The sequence below is a fragment of the Lacerta agilis genome, chromosome 6, assembly GCF_009819535.1.
Source record: "Lacerta agilis isolate rLacAgi1 chromosome 6, rLacAgi1.pri, whole genome shotgun sequence".
NCBI classification, from domain to species: Eukaryota; Metazoa; Chordata; class Lepidosauria; order Squamata; family Lacertidae; genus Lacerta; species Lacerta agilis.
This window is the reverse complement of record NC_046317.1, coordinates 39,601,080-39,623,673: the sequence shown is the minus strand read 5'-3', so window position 1 is coordinate 39,623,673 and position 22,594 is coordinate 39,601,080. Positions and strand designations below refer to the sequence as shown.

General features: G+C 39.6%; 1 protein-coding gene across 2 annotated transcripts in view; it reads right to left on the bottom strand.

The window, feature by feature from the left end:
• Window positions 1-22,594, bottom strand: part of LRP8 (LDL receptor related protein 8) — a 181,537-nt gene that overhangs the window by 42,137 nt on the left and 116,806 nt on the right. For both annotated transcript variants that reach the window (XM_033152096.1, XM_033152095.1), the window contains exon 4: window positions 4,839-4,967. In XM_033152096.1, coding sequence (XP_033007987.1) covers window positions 4,839-4,967 — 129 coding nt within the window. The remainder of the gene's footprint in view (window positions 1-4,838; window positions 4,968-22,594) is intronic.

The window sequence follows — 22,594 nt, the reverse complement described above, 5'->3', positions numbered from 1 at the left end:
CAAGTGCAGGAGGTTATTTTTTTTAATCAGGGAAGAAGTACTGATGGGGGTCTCTACAATGTCAAAAATCAAAATGACCAGGCATCAACCTGCCAAGGGAGTTAAGATCAGCAGGGAAAGCTTTGTGGGCAAAACATGTAAGGGCCTTCTCTATGGTGGCCTCCAGGTTGTGGAATGACCTCCCTCTGAGATGCATCTTGTGCCATTATTGTAAGCAGTTTGAGAATTGGCCAAGATGCACCTCTTTACCCAGGGCTTTGCCTAAGCAGATATCTTCCCTTCACCGGCATTGCTGTGCACTGCTAGTCTGTGCTACTGTTTTGCCACATTTGTTATACGGTTCTATTTCATGATTTAAATGTGAATATTACGTAGTGCAGTGTTTTTGTACGATGTCCTGGGAACAGTTGGTGAATGGGGCAGGCTATATATGCAAAGAATAAATGAAATAAACAAATAAGAAGGAAAGAAAGAAAGAATCAGTGCAGAATCAGACAAACAAAGGGGCTGTTACAATGCAGCACTTGCACATGTACGTTCAGTTTACAGCTTTCTCCCTGCATGCCAGGTAAGGAAAGCTCCAACTCAAGGATGCTGATGTGGCAGCAGGGCAGGTGAATTTCCTACACATGAACAAACTTGCCATAAGACATAAAATGAAGCTGAACACATAGTTTTAAGATGCCGCCTGAGTCTTTCAGAAAGATTTTGCACTCTCTGCTCACTGTGGGATGAAGTCTTCCTGCTTAGGTTGGTGCTTAGGTCTCTATGCTGCCTAGCAAAGAGCATTTAGGGGTCTATAATTAACTATGGCGTGAGTGGGTACTGGCGGGGAGGGAGGGAATATACTGCAGCTTTTGTAGCACAAATCCCACTGTGCTTGATGATTACTATCCCACTGCTGCTTTTACAACAACTCAATTGGAGGCCTTTTGCCATCTCTTTGGGAGATTACCTTACAAGCTGGCAGAACTGCTCCTTAAAAAGGAAGTTTTGCTTTGTATTATTGGAATTCCCAAATCAAATACAGCAGTTTATAACAGCTTATTTAGCTCAGAATTTCCTACCTGGTTGGGGCAAGGGACACTGATTACCTTCACATTCTCTGGAATAAAATCATTGAAGCTAGAAAATGCAGAGATCCTTACAAAGATGGACAAAGAAACAGTTTTTTAAACTTTTAACATAACTAAGTCAACAAATCAATGCTAGGGAGAATTAAGGTGCTTATGCACTGGCAGTTTCCCAGGAGGAGGTTGAGGATCGTCAAGCCCCCTGTCTCTAGGGCAGGCATAGGCAAGCTCAGCCCTCCAGATGTTTTGGGACTACAACTCCCATCATCCCTGACCACTGGTCCCATTAGCTAGCGATGATGGGAGTTGTAGTCCCAAAACATCTGGAGGGCTGAGTTTGTCTATGCCTGCCCTAGAGACAGGGGGCTTGACGATCCTCAACCTCCTCCTGGGAAACTGCCAGTGCATAAGCACCTTAATTCTCCCTAGCATTGATTTGTTGACTTAGTTATGTTAAAAGTTTAAAAAACTGTTTCTTTGTCCATCTTTGTTTACTTGCAATAAGCCCTCTATCTTCCTTTTATTCTTAGGGAACTGATCCCTTATCCCTACAGCCATCAGAAACCTATGATTTGCCTCCACTGTTGGAGGCTGTATACTCCTGAATACCAGCTACTCATAACCCCAAGTGGGGACAGCACTGTTCTACTCAAGTGCTGCTTGTAGCCTTCCTACATGCATTTGGTAGGCCACTATGAAGACAGGATGCTAGACTAGATGGGCCATTGCCCTGATCAAGCAGGCTCTTTTTATCCATAAGCATTACCACCTCCAACCACAGAGGCAGAGCACTGCCATCATGGCTAGCAGCCAGTGTGGTGTAGTGGTTAAGAGCGGTAGACTCATAATCTGGTGAACCGGGTCCGCGTCTCCGCTCCTCCTCATGCAGCTGCTGGGTGACCTTGGGCTAGTCACACTTCTTTGAAGTCTCTCAGCCCCACTCACCTCACAGAGTGTTTGTTGTGGAGAAGGAAGGGAAAGGAGAATGTTAGCCGCTTTGAGACTCCTTAGGGTAGTGATAAAGCGGGATATCAAATCCAAACTCTCCTCCTCCTCCTCCTCCTCCTCCTCCTCCTTCATGAATTTGTCCAATCCTGTTTTAGAGTATCCAAGCTAATGGCCATCACTGCCTCCTGTGGGAACGCTATTATTGCAAAGAAATTCTGTCCTCCCACCTTCCACAAGACTATTTATGGCTGCTGCATTTGCTTCATTCACAACTTTCTGACTTAAAAGTTTTAATGTGAAACACAAGTTTTCTCCCACACCAGAGCATTTATTGACATGAAGTCTGATATGGCTATACAATCCCTCACCAGTAAACCTCACCATATGAAAAGTCCCTGTATTTGCCAGCCATTATCAAATGGATCCATTGCCATTTGGGCTCTGCTTCATTCACCTTCCAACAAAAATTCCATGTGGCATAGGTTTTGAACAAGTCTCAGGTAGAAACTTAGCTAAGCCCTCAGAAAAGACAGCTATACTATTTTCCATGCAGATACCCTGTATGTTGTTTGTTTGGATTTTAGAAACAGCCACTGAGTTTTCTTCTTGGACACTTCCTCTGGTTTTTAAGGGCTTTGTGTTTGTGTGTTTTGCACAGTGAGATGTGAAAATTACTTCCAACAATGATGAACTCCCCTTCAAATAGATATATGAAATGTGATGTTACTTTGAAATTCAGATACTTTCTGTGTAAGACACAGCCTCTAATGTGACAAGGAGACGTCACATTTCAGAGGATGAGCTTGATAGCTTCAAATTTCACTCCAAGCAAGTAAGCAAGCAAGGCAAAAAAAGAAAGTCCCTCCTCCCCCTCCCCTGCCACCAAAGTAAGCTCAGGAAGAATGAAGAGATAAGTAAAACCTCCTCTCCCCCCCTCCCCGCCCCCACCCATGTTGAGCACAAGCAAACAGCAAAGATGAGAAAGAAGATGGCAAAGATTCTAAGCAGAGAAGAAACAGGGGTGCTTACAGAGTATCAGTAGATAAGCTTAGAGGGATTTTATCAGATTTGGATAACAGAAAGGATTGAAATCAATCCTTTAAAACTCAGAAGGCTTGCAAACAGCAGGTCATCTTCATCCGGAGAAGAATGGCTTAATTTGACAAATGTGCTCCTTTCCAAGAAAAGAGAACTGCCCACAACCCAAGGTGGAGAAGAGATGTAGGGACACCTAGGCCACAAAAGCAACCTTTCCATTCTCTGGTTATTGGGTCTGCCATGCTTAGACTGCCACGAAGTGTGTAAAACAAGCCCCCAGCTGTACGAATAAAACCACCCTCTTGTATGGTTGCGCAGCCATTCACACAAATGGAGGGAGACTAGGAATGGGGGAATCTTTCGATTTCAGGATTTCTGGTTTCTCCTATTTCTTGTCCTCACACATTTCCACATCAGTTTGCGTGCGCACAAACGCACGCACACACATACTATATATATCATGAAAATTCATTACCATTTTAGTTCACTTTTCTGCTAATGTATACATTTTTGCCTGCATTTCCTCCCAATGTACACATTTTAGCAAAGCAATTTCCTCTAATATAGAGCATAAAAAGGGGTGTTGATCTGGTTGGCCACTATGGGAACAGGATGCTGGACTAAATGGGCCACTAGCCCAATCCACAAGGCTCTTCTTGTGTTCTTATTTTTGTATATTATTTTCACTAATATATGTGTTTTTGTACATATTACTTGGCTGGAGAATAGCTAGCTGAAGTGTGAATTCCGAAGGATAGCTTGTTTTGGTTTGTGCATTGCTTTGGAATGTACAAATCTGGAAGACTCTCCTTTAAGCGTGAACTAAATTGAATTTCTCCCCCTGTCCCTACAAGAGACACTGCTTTGCTCCTTTATGTATCATTCTTTACTCACCCATAGATGTTTTACAATACCGTACATAGAACTGTTGGGAGGATAAAGACAGTAGCACTATCTGCTTGCTTGAAACCATTTACAATAGATATTGCCTTTCGATCTTTGTGGGTTACTAAAAACACAACAGTCACCTATTCAGTGATCTATGGCTAATGGCTAAAGAGTACTGGAGCGAGATCAATCTCTCAGTCCACATCCCCAAGTACTAGCTAATACGTAGGTGGAACTTGCAGCAAAAAAATTAATGGCTGAAAATGAATTACCTGCAACTTCAACAGCTCGAGAAAATCTTACTGCAGTGTTTGGGAAACAGAAAATATCCAGCCTTCTGGGGAATCCCACAAATTATTTTCTCATTTTAACTTTGCAGTGTGCTTTATGGAGTGGCATTTTCTCCCCGAAAGGCTATCGTGCTGTAGATTCTGACCCTGCCTAAAATATTCTTTCCAGAGTTTGAAGTTTGAATATAGAATGGAATCCTCTTAAAGGAATAAAGTACCAATTCAATGTTTCTCCACCACTACTCCTACTCAAGGGTAGAGGCAGTGGATCTGCAGCCCACACTAGTTCCCAACTTATCTTTGCTCCGGGGTGTGTGTCTGTGGAGACTGCATAGGCTGGGTGGCATGTGTGTCCCTACAATCTAATATTGGTAAGATCATTGCCAACACCCTTCCTAAAACCTACAACATATGGAAAAACAATTATTGATTTTTGTGGCCTAAGATCCTGCTCCAAACACATTTAATCAGAAAGGCTGGGGTAGATAGGAAATACAGGAGGGAAGGGATACAAAAACTGGCATCAGATAATTTGGAGTTTGAGTTCATTGAGGTCAAATAACGGCATCGGTATGAAAGGCCCAGCATCATTCAGACTCACCATTAGTGCACCCAGCCTCATCAATTCCACTTTCACAGTCTTTTTCTCCATCACACCTCCATGAAGATGGGATGCATTTGTTGCTGGAGTCTCCACAGCTAATTTTTTCAGCTAAGCATACTTGTTTGGCTAAAAAAAGAACCACAAAAATAACATAATTAATGAATAAAATAAGAACTATATATAACTTTACCCCAGAGTGCCCCACATTTTCATCAAGCAGCACACACAGTAGAAACACAGGTGGATGTCCTTTGTGGCAGGAAGGAATGATTCACTGAAAGCTTTGTACAATTATATCTGAAAGCTTTGTACAAGACACTTTCATTGCTGCTTTGCTTTCTAGAATGCTTTCTAAACTTGATCAAAATACTATGCAAATAATTTAGCTGGCATGTATTTTCCTGTTTATTGGTTTGTTATATTTTCACTACCTGAAGCACAGTAACAGAGTTAAAAAGAATAGATCTCTTCTAAGTATAGCAGGCTGAATAATCTCATAACCTCAGGATGTTATAGAGGAATATAAACAGGTGTAAATTAGAAGACAGTGTACCCAAAATCACTATACTGAAGCTAAACCCAGCGTACCATGAGTGTCTGGAGAAAGAATTTAGGAATTTAATTCTGAACAAATTTAAACAACAAGGTGGAGGGGGAAAGCTGCCTAGTTCATTACAAAAACAAGAATCGGTTTCTGTCTGAAATCTCTTTTGCAACACTTTTAACCCATTGCAATGTCCTTGACTACAACACCATAGATGAACACACCAAAGAATAGGATTGAATCTTTTTTTTAAAAAAAGTATTTCTTTGAGATAATTTATTTAGGAATGCAAATACCGGTACTAGCTACCTATTCTAGGATAAGGAGAAAGGGTGGTGAAAAGCTGTCCTTGCTACTTTTCTTGCTCTTGTGGGTACCATTGCAGAAGATCAGGCTGCTGCCTTTGGAGATACTGCTTCTGACCAGTCCAGATTCCCTTCCCTCATTGTGGTTTCATGCGATGATATTTAACATGGAACTGTTTGGGCACACAAGTTAATTTTGATCATGGAAGTTTGACAGGCAGATCTGCCTTTGCAACACTAAGATACATATTCGTAAGTTTGCATTTCTCGGCTTCCCAGAAATGCACCACTGACCTAATAATAAGAGGAAAGAAGGTCTGGTGGGCACCACTGAAATTGAAAAGGAACTGGAAATTAAGGGATTAATCAAGCATTTAATAGTGTCCAAAATGTGATGCTTCTCTGCCAGCCCACTCCCATCCCCACTGAGGCCATAAAAGAGCTCGATGAATGAAACTGCCCTCATTGACATTTTCTTAGTGGGTTTCCAATCTGAAGGCAATCAAAGCAGCTGCAGCTTCACCGCCTGGCTTTTTTTCCTAGGTAGCTCATCATTCTAACAGGAAAATGAAAGGCCACCAGGAGCTGTCATTAAAAATGTAGCATCTTACTGAAGTTAAAAAAAAACCCAATAATTATAGAGTGGATGCTGTCATTACCTAACTTAGTGAAACCGTTTTGAAAACATAAACTAATTTCATTTTACACCAGCCTCTGCCAACCTGGTGTCCTCCAGATATTTTAGATTATAGCTTCCAGTACATCTGAAGGGCATTTAGATGAACATCATAACAGCCACAGGCCTGGAATGTAGAAGGCACCCACCTGTCCCTCATTACAAACAAGGCCCATAAATCAGGTTCTCAGAGGTTATAGACATATAACTCTATTAATGTCATATGCAAATGATCATACTGCCTGTGAACATCAAAGAACTGTACATGCCAAGTGGGGCTCTTAATCCACCTGCCCTTCTCCAAACAAACACTAGCCCCACAATACTGCAAAATGAAGTTCTGAAAGCTCCCCAAATTGTTGTGCATTGGCTCAATGTCCAATGCAAAGGGAGTTACAGAGTGCACAGAGGTAGCCATGCATTTGTGTGGATCACAACAGTTGGGAGTTTCTAAATAGCGGGAAACATATGTGGTTAGTAAACCACTAGATTAAATGACTTGTCTGAACAGCTAGCATTTCAAAAGTTTACACAGTGATGGTATTCTAACTTTGCTCCCACTGTGCCCTGAATGGAAGAACAATATTTGGAAACCCTCCAGCTATGGAAGTTTTCCCCCCTGACTTGACATGTAAGCAATTTAATTTCTATATACTTACATGCTTACTTGCAACTCTCCCAAAATAGAAGAACCTAAGAGACCGCAGTTTTGGGAAAGAAACAGAACATAATAGAGTTGTTCAGCTGAAATTTATTTGAGAGCAAGTCTCTGAGGAATTGGCCATTTCTGTTTACGTGATAGAAGAAATTTCTCTCACCATCAGAAAAAGCCTGAAGGTAAAATAGCTCAGAGTTGTCTTAAACCTGTGTTTTTGGGGAACAAAAACAAGCAATAAAAATATAAAATTATGGTGAAATGTAGCAAAGTGGCAGGAAGGTTATATAGGAATCTCAGTATCAAATTGATCTCAAAGCCCACGGCAAGAAACACCTTTGGAAGAATAATGGATATGAGAATGGCAGGACAGGCAGCGTCTGTTTATGAAAAGGACACCGGGTTAATCACCACAATGATACAAGTAATTAGATTCATTTTGAAAAGTAAATCTGAGCAGTTAACCCCCAAAGCAGAAAGCCATCAGTTGTCAGTGTGCATCAACTATAGGGAGTTCAAACACAACTGGCAGCTAAGCCTGAATCATTTCAATCTCAGCTTTTCACTATGAAATGCAAAGGTAAGGAAAGGAACTTGGGCAAAGAAATGACAAATCAAATCAAAAGTGTTGAGGAAAAGAGTCAATGCTATTTTGGATTGCTTCATTTAAAATAAAAATGCTATGAAAGTATTAGCCAGCAGGTCATGAAAGAGGGGTGGAGTTGAAAAATTATGGTGAGTTGAAGGTGTAGATCTCCTCTGTTTGCTTGCTTGCTTTCATTTATTTTAGGCTTTTACAAATTTGTCTGCCCAAATTTGTCTCACACTCTTTTACTCTGGTCTTCCCTACTCTTGCAGAGAAAGAGAAGGTTAACTTGTACTTGATACTGACTGCTATCAAGGCTCTTGAGGTTTGTGTTGACGCAAAGTATAAGTAAGCTGGACTTTTCAAAAACAGCCAATGAAAAAGACTTGGTTAAAAAAATATCAGACACATCAAGACCAATTTATCACAATGAAGCGCAAATGCCAAGGATGGACAACAATGCTTTATTTATACAGAGACAAGAGCGAAGACAACAAGATGGTTCCATTGACTAGCCACAGCAAATGGCCCATTCATTCTTCTTGTTTTCTTTACACCCCAACACTACAAATTCTTTTACAGAATTCGTAGAGCCTAACTGGCGCCCCACTGCTTGGCTTCCTCTTATGCCGCTGCTGAGCTTTTCAGGCATAGAGGCATTATGCATATTCAAGGAAAGGGGGAGATAACAAAATGGATTTCCTTTCACAAGACCATTTGTCAGGTTCTCACCATGCAGGTAGTCTGCAACCACGTACAAACGGGAATTCAGCAAATTCTATGTGTGGGAAGCCTACAGATCTCTTCATTAGCAGGCTAGACAGTATCCGGGAGCATGAAAAAAAGGCCCATTTTGTGGAAATGTGTCATCTTGAACAATGAGGCCTGCTTTCCCACTACCACCATGTTAAGAATCCCCAACACTATTCTTGATGTCTCCTGAGGACATAGATTAGTATGAGGCAGTAGTGGTTTTGCTGTGGCAACAACCTCAACAAAGTGGCATATCAAAGAGACACAGTTCTGAAGGCTGGCCAAGGCTTACCACAAATCTCAGTCAAATATTGCTTGTGGTAGGAAAAGGTCACAATATGGGTTAAAAGTACTTGAACTGGAGGTTGAGAAGGCTGGTGCTGCAATAACCCATGTAATTTATTTTTATATATGTATATGAAACAGTTGTGGGTGACTATGCTAAGGCAGATTAATAGGAAACCACACCCTGGTGAAAATTATAACATTTTCAGATTCACATAATTAACCTATGGCTTTAAGACTTTAATTGCATATTACTGCAGGGAAGCCACAGAAGTAGAGAAAATATCAAACATGAACAGCAAAACTTTATGGTCAGAACACAGTATTAATAGGATCATAGCTGTGAAGGCTGATAAATATTAGCTCCTATAATGTGATTTTGTTTGATACAGATTATTTTTTTCACATTCCCAGGAGAATAGAAAAGGATTTGCTTGAGCTTAATTCCTTTGGATGAAGCAGCACAGCCCTCTCACAAATGTACGTCTTGGGATTTTGTGGCCAAAACTGCTGTATTTGGTCAACCGGGGTTACAGACTATTCTCTCCGCCCCACTTTCTCTGACTTTGTAGATCATCTGAAGCTTGTTCATCATCAAATAAACATGGCACCCATTGGACAAAGCAATAGATAAGCATTTGCCTTGCTTTAATGTAGATTAACACATATAATTATCATATTGGAGATAAGAGTAAATAATCAGGCATTCAAAATCCCAGACTTAATCCACAAATCTGAAATTCTACATTTTATAGCAGGAGCTTAGAACAACAGTGATAGGCATTCATTTCAGGGCATGCCACTAAGGCCTTATAAATCAACTTTTTTTTTTTAGACTAATGATCTAAGTGAGAAAGATGGATCTCTGGTCACTTCATTGTCACTTATGAGAGTGCTAATTGATCTCTAAATTTAAAAAAGAATCTAAAAAGGGAAAGACAAGAACTGTAAGGAGATGGAAAAAAAATAAACCTATGGGGTTTTAGAAGTTAGAACTGAAGTGGGACAAAGTCTTCTGACATAATGTTCATTCTGCACTTACAATAAATTTACCCTTCTGTGTGGCAGCATCTACTCTTTGGAATTTTCTGTCCATTAATATTAGTCAGTAATTTTACAAAATTAGGTAACAACCTGAAATCGAGGATCAACTAAAAACAATTACTTCACCATTCATTTTGCATCCAGAGACCTCCCTGCTCTTACACAACTGAATCAAAACAAAATAAAAAATAAAAACATCCTTCCAGTAGCACCTTAGAGACCAACCAGGTTTGTTCTTAGTATGAGCTTTCGTGTGCATGCACACTTCTTCAGATACACTGAAACATATATAGTGAGTGATATATATAGGGTCTTATATATAGTGAGTGATATCTCTCTCTCTCTCTCTCTCTATATATATATATATATATATATGAGGGTCTGGTGACTTCTATTTCAGTGTATCTGAAGAAGTGTGCATGCACACGAAAGCTCATACCAAGAACAAACTTAGTTGGTCTCTAAGGTGCTACTGGAAGGATTGTTTTATTTTTTATTTTGTTCTGACTATGGCAGACCAACACGGCTACCTACCTGTAACTACAACTGAATCAAAAGCAGGATCAGAAACAAATGCTGTCTTTCAAGATTACACATTCAGGCAGCTTGGAACTACCTTCTGCTAAAAGTCTGACCATCTTAAATACAGCTGTAACAGCACAAATATTACAGTGCTCAGTCAGATATCTTCTGATATATCCTCTTGTTTCAGAGGTATTTGTAGCTTTGCAGTTCAAAAACCACATAGGCATGGATATGTCTACATGTAGTTTTTGTTGAAAGGATTATTACTTTTTTACTGCTTCAATACATATTTGACACTCTTTGATTTACACAAATTGGAAGCTTCATAAATGCCTCTTCATCTGTCCCATGTGAGATCGCAGAAAATGTAATTTAGTGAATAATTAGCTATGTTGCTAAGCTAGGCAAGTTCTATATCCAGAAGAAAACCCTTCCTTGTAATATTTGATGCAAGGAAAAATACCCTTCAACTTAAGGATTTAAAAGGAAGAAGAAATGGACAATGCCAAGGTTGCTCAGGGCTAATTAATTAAAAATAATTCATTATTAATTAATTCGGAGTGTGTGTGTGTTCCACTAGTCCAGGATATGTGTAGGAAGTGAGCTGAAGTTGTGTTTGCACATAAACATTATTATTATTATTTTATTTTATTTGAAACATTTCTATTTCACTTCCCCACTGTTAAGCCTCCAACGCAGCCCACAACATCAACACTCAACAGCAAGACGCAGATGCTGAAATAAATAAAAAAGTTTTACACTTGCTGTCTAAAAGATGGCAGCAGTGGTTCTGGGGAGGGATTCCACAATTGATGCACCACCACAGAAAAGGCACCATCTCCTGTCTCTACCCACCTAACTTTGGAAAATGGTGGCACTCAAAGCATGGCCTCAAAAATCAAATTTAAGCAATGGCCAAGCCCATATTCATTAGGAGAGATACCACAGATTTATTTATTTATTTTAATCAGGAATACATTGTGAGGGTATTGCACAACTACTTCACATACCTTCCCCTATATCAGGGGTGCCCAAACTTTTTTCAAAGAGGGCCAGATTTGTTGAGCTTTTTTAGGATTGAAGGTTGAAGTTGCTCAGCATTTTTCTTCTTCTTCAGTATTTTACCCCAGGACATACTGGTATACTGCCACAGGGGCTGGATTAAATCGACCGGCCGGCCGAATTAGGCCCCCAAAACAGACTTTGGACATGTCCGCCCTATAAGAACTTACTAGAATGTTCGGACAAACTGGAGGGGGAAAAGGAACATTGCCCCTGGGCTTTTTCTTTACATTCTGGCAGGTTTAATGCTGGATTTTCTTGCTTTTGTTCAATCGAATTAGACCCATAAACCTCATATTCTAAAGCTTTTAATTGTTCAGTCAAACCTGCCTTAAGGGATTACCCAAGGAATTAGGGAAAGAAAAGAAAAAAACAGCAGTCGCCTGAGGTAGACTTTGAACTAAAGGTTGAATCTAATTGTTTTGGAAAAGTTGGGGATACTTTGAGGTAATTATTAAAGCCAGAAAGCTGCCTATATGAAGCATGCTTTTGAGTAAGTTAAGTATACTGGGAATGTGGCTTAGAGGAGCTCATATGATCAAAGGAAGCATCACATGGAGAAGGGCAGAGGAATCCTTCAGTCAGCTAATTGACTTAAGTGATGGTTTGAGGACAGGGACAAGCTCTCAAGTACATAAAACATTTAACAAACAAAAAAATTGTTTTATCATAACTGATACGGTAATTGCAGGTACTCATGTGATTGGAGTTTCTGCACACCCTTAGGACATTCTTTGCAAACTCATGTTGTAAATTTCTTTTTCTTTTTTTAAAATCATAATTGTATGCTGCACCTCCACAGGAGAGCTTACATAGAGTTTTGCCTGTTTTTATCTCCACAATAAACCTATAGGGTAAGTTAAGATGAGAGTTTATTACTGGAGCAAGTTTTATCCAATGAACTTCATGGAGGAGCAAGGATTTGAACATTTGTCTCCATGGTCCAAATCCACTACTCTATCCACCACACCACACTGGTGTCAAATCCTTAAATAAATAAACATTTCAGAAGCTACATACGGCTTTATACATAAGCTGGAATAAAGTACGGTGCTGCCAGTTCACCTGTATTCAGGTTCTATTCTTCTTTCTAGAGATGAATTGTACCACCCAGTCTCTAGAGCAGTGGTTCTCAAACCTTTTTCTCTGGGCAACACTTTCAGAATAAAAATTTGCTTGGGCTACAACAGATTTTTATTGATAAGAAATATATTGGAAAACAAAAAGAAACCACTCCTAGCAGTGCTTGATTTATAGCACAGAACACAACTACTTTATAATATAATCATGGGGCATCCAGAAAGTATAAAACAATGCAGCTACTTAAGAACATAATCATTCCCAAAATGTAATTATAAGAAGTCTCTTGCATATGTACCTTAAGTATGTATACAAACTCAATGAGGTGTGAGCTTGCTTTTGCCAGGTACAGGCACCCCCACTTACATTGACTCGACTCGTGCACAGCGCTAGGAAATCAATCAATCAATCAATTCAAACCTAGAAATGGCAGGAGATAGCTGGAAAGTCCTCATGGCAGCGGTCGTCTGAGGTAGACTTTGAACTAAAGCTTTCATTGCTCTTCTAGATCAGTTCCCTAAGTCAACCTAATTCTCTTCCTCTGGCATTTCTCCCAGTTTCTTGTTCAGACAAAGTCTAAAATCTTAATTGGAATACGTTGACTAAAACCATCAGAATTAACCCACACTGAAAGCCTTCTTTGCAAAGTTCTATTAGGTCTAGTAGTCTACCATATTTCTCATTCCACTTGCTTTTCCTCTATCAAAGCAACTCAGGCCTACTTGATTTCGTAGGGTTGCCATATTTTGGAGAGCAAAAAAGAGGACACATTTGCCAACTTCTACTTTTAACTATGGATCGCTATGAAAACTCTTATTTTACATACCCATGAAAAAGAGGATGTGCCCTGGAAAATGAGGACATATGGCAACTCATTTCAGTGACTTTACTGCCTTTATTGTAGTTGTGCTAGTGGCCATAACTGGAAAGGCTTCAAAGGTTACCTTCCTCCATCAGAAGAAGGGTGATCTCTGGTTCATATCTGACTGAGATTTCCTACATTTTACTGTTTAAAGAGGCATTGTAACATGTACCATAGACCACATATAACAATAACTAGAGTGCACAAGTCTTTATGCAGAACTGTAACAGGTTCTGTAATATGGTAGGCATACTTGGATTTTGTTTCACTGTGGATTTCATTTCATTGCTAGCATAAAACACTCTAATGCAAGATGTAGAATAATACTTCAGTGAGCAAAGGGGATCTGCCATATGTGGATTCAACCCAGTCACATTGCTTAAGCACAGAGCAATAAATTCTATACAGTACTCTGTAACAGAGGCTGGAACTGGAGAACAGGTTTTCAAATTCATCTGACTAACTTTAGTCTATTCCAATTAGCCAACAGTAGATACACAAGCTGAATTATAGGTGTCAGACATTGTTAATACAATACATCCATATCCAAGCGGTGAAGTATTAAGACAAATGGGCTACCTAAACAGTTAAGAATAGTTAGTACCTGTTAAAAACTCATCATGAATATTCATGACATTAATTGCACAACCTTCCATTGCTGCAATAGCTGATGTTCATCAAGGACACAGCTGCTTCAGTTTCTCTATAATTAATATATGCTTAGACACTTCTAAATATAACAATTAATTATGGCCTTTGAAGAATTCATGCTGCACCTTTCATCAAACTCTTCTTATCAAAAGGGAAGGAACAAACTTCATTTCACCGGTAAAACTTTTCTTAATTTTGAATTTTTGTATCTTTTGTTTCCCTAACAATAATCGGGGTTGGGGGTGGGGATGCTGTTTACTGCCCACAGGTGGTGATAGAAGGACCCACCCTGACAGACAGGACAGAGCACCGTTTTCTTAACAAGAATATAACAAGATGCAATTAATAATAATCAAAATACTATTTCCTCAAAGGACCCAGCCAATGAATGCTTGTCCATAAGACTCTTGATTCAATTTAATATATGATCTCTATATGTTACAGGTAGCATATTTCCCAAATGTCACTGGCCTCTAGAGAACCAGGTGTGCAGCCAGGCTTCAACAAATAATGGCAAGTGTGGCACCACCCTCTGGCAAGCATGATACAGTCAGCCTTCCTTCCAACTTGGAAGCTGCAGAAGTGGGCAGGGATCATCTGGGAGTTTGTACAGTGATTCCTCCCACCTCCCAGCTCCAAACTTGAAATGAAGCCTGAGGTTTGTTTGTTAGCTGGGTGGCCAAGGCTCAACTGGCAACCCCACCAAACCATCTTTCCTATTCTTGAGCAGGAAAAGCAGACAAGGGGCTGGGGGAAAAAAGAACATGAGAAGAGCTTTGCTGGATCAGGTCAGGCCAAAAGCATCCTGGCCAGCCTGGTGCCCTTGGGAAGCTCACAAGCAGCCCCCTCCACCTGGTACAGTATTTAGAGACATCATGCCTTGACAGACAGGGGGCAGGAAAGCAGCAGAAGGCTACACATGTCAAAATCCTGCTCATACTGAGCAATCAGGACTGTAGGGGAGAAACCTTCTTCCAGCCTTGATCCACTTTCAGACAGGGTGAAAAATGGGCAAAATAGCCCTGCAGGTGTGTTGTCCAAGAACATTCAATTGCCCTTCATTCAGTGCCACTGATCTGCACAGAGGAACTGGTTTCCATGTGCAGGTTTGATGTGCTGGCACATCAGATAACGATACCCATATGAGGTAACCTGTCTGCACACCTTACTGGGGGCTGGCTGTGATTGGCTAGTCTCATTTAAAGAGGATCCAGGGGGTATTTATACCTCTGCACACAATTCAAATCTACTGAGCCATAAGCATTTCCCCCTTCCACTTCATAACTATATTTATGAGTGAGTAAGAGAAACCCCTTGTAAACAAAATCACCTCGTTTGGCAAGGCATAATAAAGCTGCTTGCATAATTCTGGCTTTCCCTTCCAACCTCTCCCACTCTGCACACAGATGTCATAAAGTGTTTCACTTAGAATGATGTCCATGAAGTTAAATAAAGAAAACTGACTTAGCAGTGTGTTTCAATAGCAGCAGACTGATTTGAAGGCTGCATAGAAATATAAATGTTATTGCATTCTCTACAAATGCATTACACTCCTAAAGCAGCTTATTTTAATCAAAGTTATCATGCCAAGAGAAGAAACATCCTGAGCACATTTAAATAATAATACCAGTTTATATTTTATCCCTTGATTCAGATTGCAACCATCCTTGATCCACTTATATGAAAAGTACTGTGACAGACTGAGACAATCTGTGCCAAATTGTGTACTGCTGGACAGTTTCTTGATGGACTGTGGTTTGTATGGGGAAATGGTCCAAATCTACATGCTGGAAAGTTATTGCTGATTATTGTTCATAGCATTTGACACCAGTAAATCTATAAAATAGGAAAGAAGAATCCAGGCAAATACTACATAGAGAGCTAGAGATCCCCTTTTCCATAGCTAATGGAGGATCATTAAAAAAAAAAAAACCTGAGTAATAAGCATTATGCAAAAGAGACTGGAATGAAATAGTGCCTGTCTTTGTTTGTTGTATACAATTTCAAGTACGCTACATCAAACAGGAAACTGCTTGAACATGAAATAGGAAGCGACTGATAACACCAGTATTATCTGAACCAGGGATGGGGAACCTCCAGGTGTTGGCTGGCTCCAACTCCCATCAGTCCCAACCAGCATAGCCAGTAGTCAGGGATTATAAGGAGTCCATCATCTAGACAGCCACAAATTCCCTATCCCAATCTACTGACTAGCAGCACCTCTTCAGGTTTTATGACAGGAGATTTTTTTATAGCCCACCTGTATGCGCCTGGGACTGATCCTGGGACCTTTCGCATACAAAGCATTTGTTCTACCACTGAGTTATGGTCCTCTTCTATAATGCTTCAGAACACAGTAGGATAGAAATTATTAATTAGTTATCTATGTTGAACTGGGCTAAGGCTATCCAAATGAATATTATAGCAACATTCTAAATTTCACTATTGCTATGCGCCTGATTATAGCGGGGGGGGGGGGAATCTAACAAGTTAGAAGCTGAAAATATTTCAGGGTTGATGTAGAATACAGAAGTTATAGTAGAGTTAACTTATTCTACCTAACCATTCAAGAGAAAATTAGCTAGTATATAAGTTAAATATTAAACATTAATTAAGGATAATCTGCATTTCAGATCATGTTCTGTTGTTTGATAAATATGTAATAATATACTTAAAATCACCACAGGTTATTTAGAAAGAGACTATTAAATGTCTATGTAGCTCCAGTTAACAATTCAGATTGCAGCTTTACCAGGGAGCTGTCCTTGGTCCTAGAACATCAGTTTTCATTCTGTAATGCAGTGTTTTTCAACCTTTTTTGGGCAAGGGCACACTTGTTTTATGAAAAAAATCACGAGGCACACCACCATTAGAAAATGTTAAAAAATTTAACTCTGTGCCTATATTGACTATATATAAAGTAATTCTCTTGAATAGGAATCAAATAAACACAATTTTTCCCACGGCACACCAGGCAACATCTCGCGGCACACTAGTGTGCCGCGGAACAGTGGTTGAAAAACACTGCTGTAATGATCAGGAATGCATTCAACAACTAATGTGTATGTCTCTATACCAATTTTTTTATCTACTAAGGTGTGTATACAAGGGGTGTGTGTGTGTTCAGGGCACAACATGTGTGAAAGTTACACAGTGGGTGGTAGCTTCTAGAGACACATTAATACATTATTTTTTTAAAAAAGGAAAGAGACACACATATTAAGCATTATTACTTCTGACATTTGTATATAACCACCTAAGTATATGTCATGTGACTGCACTTCTCAACTATCTTCACAATTCAATTCCCACATTTCTGCTATGCAGTTTGACACTTTTCTCTTCTATAGCTGTGGAAATCATGTCTTATTTCCACAGATCCCTCTGCCTTGCATCCTGAAGAATGTTATTGTCCTGTATAACCTTGCCCCCTTTCCCCATCCCATATTTTTAATCTACTTGTTCCTGAAGGACAACAGTTTACCTTGCTACCTGATCATTTTGCTAATCTTGTATATAGAAAGAGTAGTCAATTATTTCCTTAATTTGGGAAGGCCCATTATGCTAAATGCCAATATCTCCTTGCCATCAGAATTAGACATTTCCTCAAATGTTTGTATATCCAGATGGAATGGAACAGGTTTCTCTAGGAAACTAAAAAGAATTTGCATTGCAGTCCTGCTTTCACTTGCAATTTGTGTTGCAGATGCCTACGATTCCTGAAACTAGTACAGTTTTTATAAATAATACAAAAGGTCTATAAATATAGCTTTGCTTATTAAAAATCAGTAGCATAAGGAGAGCTATATTTAAATTCTCCAAAATCTGTTTATTACATGCAGTCCTTGGTTGTAGAGAAAGAGAAATTACAGTTCATGCCCATTTAAATTATTTGTGAAAGCCACATAGGATTTCGTATTTTAATGAGACATTTAAATTATTGGAGACCACCAAACTTCCAATCTCACACTCAAGTGGATAAAAATTATTCACATATAGTATCCGAAATGACTGTATTTCTGACCACATTGAGTGATTGGAATGCTTCTCTACTACAGAATAGCACAGATGTCACGCAAGCTGGCTTGCTCCAGTTTGGTTTTGATGGACCAGAGTTCCTAAACTGAGTACCATAATACAAGTGTCCTATTTTTTATTTCAAATTCTATGATGTTGCCATTTGTTACATGGGACGGACCATATAGACACAGAATTAAGGACTGATCTTTTTCTTCTTCTAAAGCATACTGGGTTAAGAAAAGAACATGCAGCAGTTTAATGGACACAGGTAGACATGCATTCTAAATGTGGAACTTCTATTCTTTGCTTGAAAACAAATGCCTTGATATGAAACCGATTTCAGAACAGTTGTCTGTCTTCATCTATGACTGTTTTAAACCAGGGTTTTCAAATGAAATGAATGGTTTATAGGAAAACGACAAGATGCATAACATGAAGTTGGTTTTTGTACTGGAATTAGGAGTTCCATGGTTATTTTGTCATGTGTAAAATCAGTACAGTGGTACCTCTAGTTGCGGACACAATCCATTCTGGGGTGCAGTTCGCACCCTGAAAAGTCCTCAACTAGAGCGGCACTTCTGTGCAAGCGCGGAGCGTGCAGAACGCTTCTGCACACGTGGTGTTCGCAAGCAGAAATGACACAACATGAATGCAACACGAAGTATGACTGTACTAGCACAAAGATTTTGGAGCAAAAAGGCTGTCATGGATGTCTTAGATGAGATTCCTGCATTGCAGGGGGTTAGACTAGATGACCCTTGGCTCTCTTCCAACTCTAAGATTCTGTGATGTTAAGGCACAGAATGGGTGCACAGATCCATGGACAATACAAAGTCCTTCAAATTGTAGCCCTGCTGCGAGGAAAAAGATCTTAAAGATACCAAAACATAAAACTAAGTGTAAATATAATTAAACAAGACAAAACTCAGTAAACACTGGAAGAGGGATAGTGAATGGGAGACTCAGTTTGGCTTTGAATTTCCCTTCAACAGCCTACTTGGCTCCTTTTTATACATTATGAAATTACAGCAAATGGGAGGTGGGGGGAAGGGTATAATGTAAAAGGATATAATGTATTTTAAGTATGCGGTATTTCAATCCCTTTAAGACAGGCTCTTTACATTGCTGGTTTGTAATGAGATGTGCAAGGAAATGGCTTTTCATCAATTAAATGAGTGGATAATTATGGGGAGGAAAGGTTTTCATTATGGATTTTTTTATTGAAAAAAAAGCAAATTGTTCTATTATACATTTTATTCACCATCGCTATTAATAGATAATTAATATGCTCTTGAAGTCAAGACTGGATGTCGTTATGCTATGTTCTCTCTCTTTTTGTATAAACTGTTGACACAGATTTTCTATAAAGCGTAAAATACAGGAACTCTAAAGCCTTCAAAAGCTCACATTCTGGCACCACCCAGTTATAGAAGCTTATAATTGTCTATTGCCTTTCCTCTCTCTGAGGTACCCCAAAACCTTCCAACAGAACATCAAATGTAGAGCATGAAAAAACTCTACCAGTAGTCTATACTCTTTCACTTTACATCAGCACTTTTTTATTTTTTATTTTTTTGCATTGCTCAGACTAAAGACAAAGTACTGTGTCCAGTTCTGGACACCACAAAGGAGGACACTGTCAAACTGAAGCACGACCAGGATGATGCAGGGTCTGGAAACAAAATCCTATGATGAATTGTTGAAAGAGTTGGGTATGTTGTAGAAGGCTGTAAAAGAGAAGTTTAAGGGGAGGACACGGGAGTGTTCTTCAAATGAAGGGCTGTCATGCAGAAGATGGAACAGACTTGTTCTCTGTTGGTCAGTAAGGAGGGACTAGAACAAATGGGTGGAATATAAGAACATAGGAAGCTGTCCTAGTTTAAGATATTGGTCCAGCCAGCTCAATGCTGTCTACAGTGACTTGGCACTAGCTCTCCAGGGTTTTAGGCAAGAGATGAACCGGGGACCTTCTAGATGGAAGGCAGATGCTCTGCCACTAAGCTATAATCCTTATCACTGTGGAAATTGACAGGAAGCATATTATGGCTAAACATTAAATGGAGACCCTTCCTAACTATAATAGATGTTCAGTAATGGAACCAACTGCCTCGGCAGGTGGTAGGCTCTCCTTTCCTGGTGATACTTAAGCAGAGGCTGGAAAATCATCTGCTAGAGAACCTTCATTGCAGACTAGATGACCTCCAAGGCCCTTCCTAACTGTGATTAAGGAGCTACTTTAACAAAGAGAAGACCATGAAAGCTTATGCATCCTTAAGAACAGTTCTTCTTTATCCTGTGGCAATGCAAAGGAGAAACCACCCATGAGTCTGTGTCCAGCATGTACTTTCTTGATTTTTTGAGAACCCATACCTAACAACTGCCCTCTCATTTTCCTACGTATTACCACCTGTAAAACAGGTCCCCAGATGAGCAAACTAAACCAACCAAACTAAGTGATCAAATGATGAAGACAAACTGTGCAGGTCTCAATGAAATCAGCAGCAACATAGGAGTTAAATTGCCTTTCATGGGCTGGGAATTTTATTTTTATCCAGCTGCCTGATATCTGCTGGAGCAGGAAAGTAATACATTAAAAAGTTAATGCATTTCTATTGTATTAGTTAATGCATTTCCTTTGTATTGATGGAAAAATACTTTCCCTTTAGCTTTTCAATGACTGCATAATGAAAACGACCACCAAAAACAAGGGAAGCATAATGTAGGTATGCCAGACAATACTGAACTCTAAGCTGCATATAATCAAGGCATACATTTCTTTGCCTGGGTTGGCTAAATTATTGACATCCAGGTGCTCAACTATAACTCCCATCATTCCTGACAAATGGTCAGACTTGCTGAGGCTGGGGCCCGCCCCTGCTCTGTGGGAAAGAAATCCTGCTATACACTTGTGGATTCAACCTTTATTTCAGAAGATTACATTACCTCAAAGCCTTGACTTTAGCTTACTAAGGCTATATGCCACATGATGGCGCCTATGGCCAACAGGGCTTAAATGTGACTAATGGGGCAGCTCAGTACTGCCTATCCCAACTTTCTCTATCAGTGTCTGGGATTCAACAACATAATGGAAAGGGCAAGTCAATGTACCGGTATCTAAACAGCAAGAATGAGACATTGACTTGCCCATTCCATTACGTTGTCAGTCATAGGAGTGCCACTGCACTACCAACGTCAAGCTTTTATATAACTGAGTACAAGCGAAGAAAGAAGAGTCATATCCTCTGGAGGGAATATTCTCCTCTACCCAGTTTTTCACACACACTCTAGGGAACCACTCCTGGACAAATATTTCTTCCTTTGCTTTTGGGAATCCACTTAGAAGGGATCAGAAGCAGTCTCATACTCTCACTTCAAGAATTGCTTCTGCCTGTAGATGCTTCTTTCACTGGTTCCACACAAAGAAAGCATTTCACGGCTGCCTATCTACTGCCTAGATAGCCTCCACCACCAATGTCATTTGGATTGTCTTCCCTATCAGTAACAAGGGTTCTACATCAAAGCAGCTTCCTATGACAACCAGATGATTGGTCACCTGCTCCTCTCATGACAGAAGTCTTCGCCTCACCTTACCATCCTGGCAGACAAAGCACAAAAGCTTTAGATGCAGGTAGGTAATCGTGTTGGTCTGACACAGTCAAAATTATTATTATTATTATTATTATTATTATTATTTGTCCAGTAGCACCTTAGAGACCAACTAAGTTTGTTCTGGGTATAAGCTTTTTGTGTGCATTTAGAGGTATCTGAAGAAGTGTGCATGCACATGAAAGCTTATACGCAGAACAAACTTAGTTGGTCTCTAAGGTGCTACTGGACAATTTTTTTAATTTTTTTTATTTCATAAAAGTTTTGAAAGCTTGGAAATGTAACCAGATTTCACAGCAGCAGCAACAGCAGCGACCACTCGAAAACACACGCCTTCTGCACTCTAGCCACAAGTAAAGGATCATTGGTTCTTGAATATTCTTCATTAAGTACCGTTAAGGTCAAGTTGTCATTGGTTGCAGCTTGTAACTTTACCTATCCCAGTTAAAACTCACACACTTTTTGTATTCACTTACTGTTCTTGTGCACCATTAATCAAGATCTATACATGCAGCCAAAGTTTTAATTGATTTACAGAAATCATTCCTAGTCACATTAAATCTCCTTTTCAGAGAAAGATGCCAAGCTTCCATCTATTACTTGAAAGCATACTGCATTTGCCACTACCAAAGCCAGAATTCTTCTGAAAGCAATGAAATAAACACCCCTTTCTGGAGACAATCATGTTAAACTTGTCATGATTTCTCTTCTCTATACAATAGCAGGCTGCTGGGGGTGGGTGGGGGGGCTGTCATTTAAAAACTTGATGCCTACAACTTGTCTCAGTACAACCCAAAGCATCTTCTGTCTTTAAAAATAGGATAGTACTACAATGCCCTCACATCCTCTACCCTTTCACTTGAATGGGTGCAGGATTCATAACAGCTATAAAAGTGATCCCATCAAGCTTTTTACTGCTGTCCTTGTTTATGAACTGCTCAAATGCATTAGTGGAATAACAGAAATTTTACTACTGCTACTATATTCATAGTATTTGATGAACAAACTCTAAAAAGAACTGAATTAGGGAAGAATTGCAAGGGCAAGGGCAACACAAACTTTGTTTCACTATATTATAGCATAGTATCAGAGAAAAAGG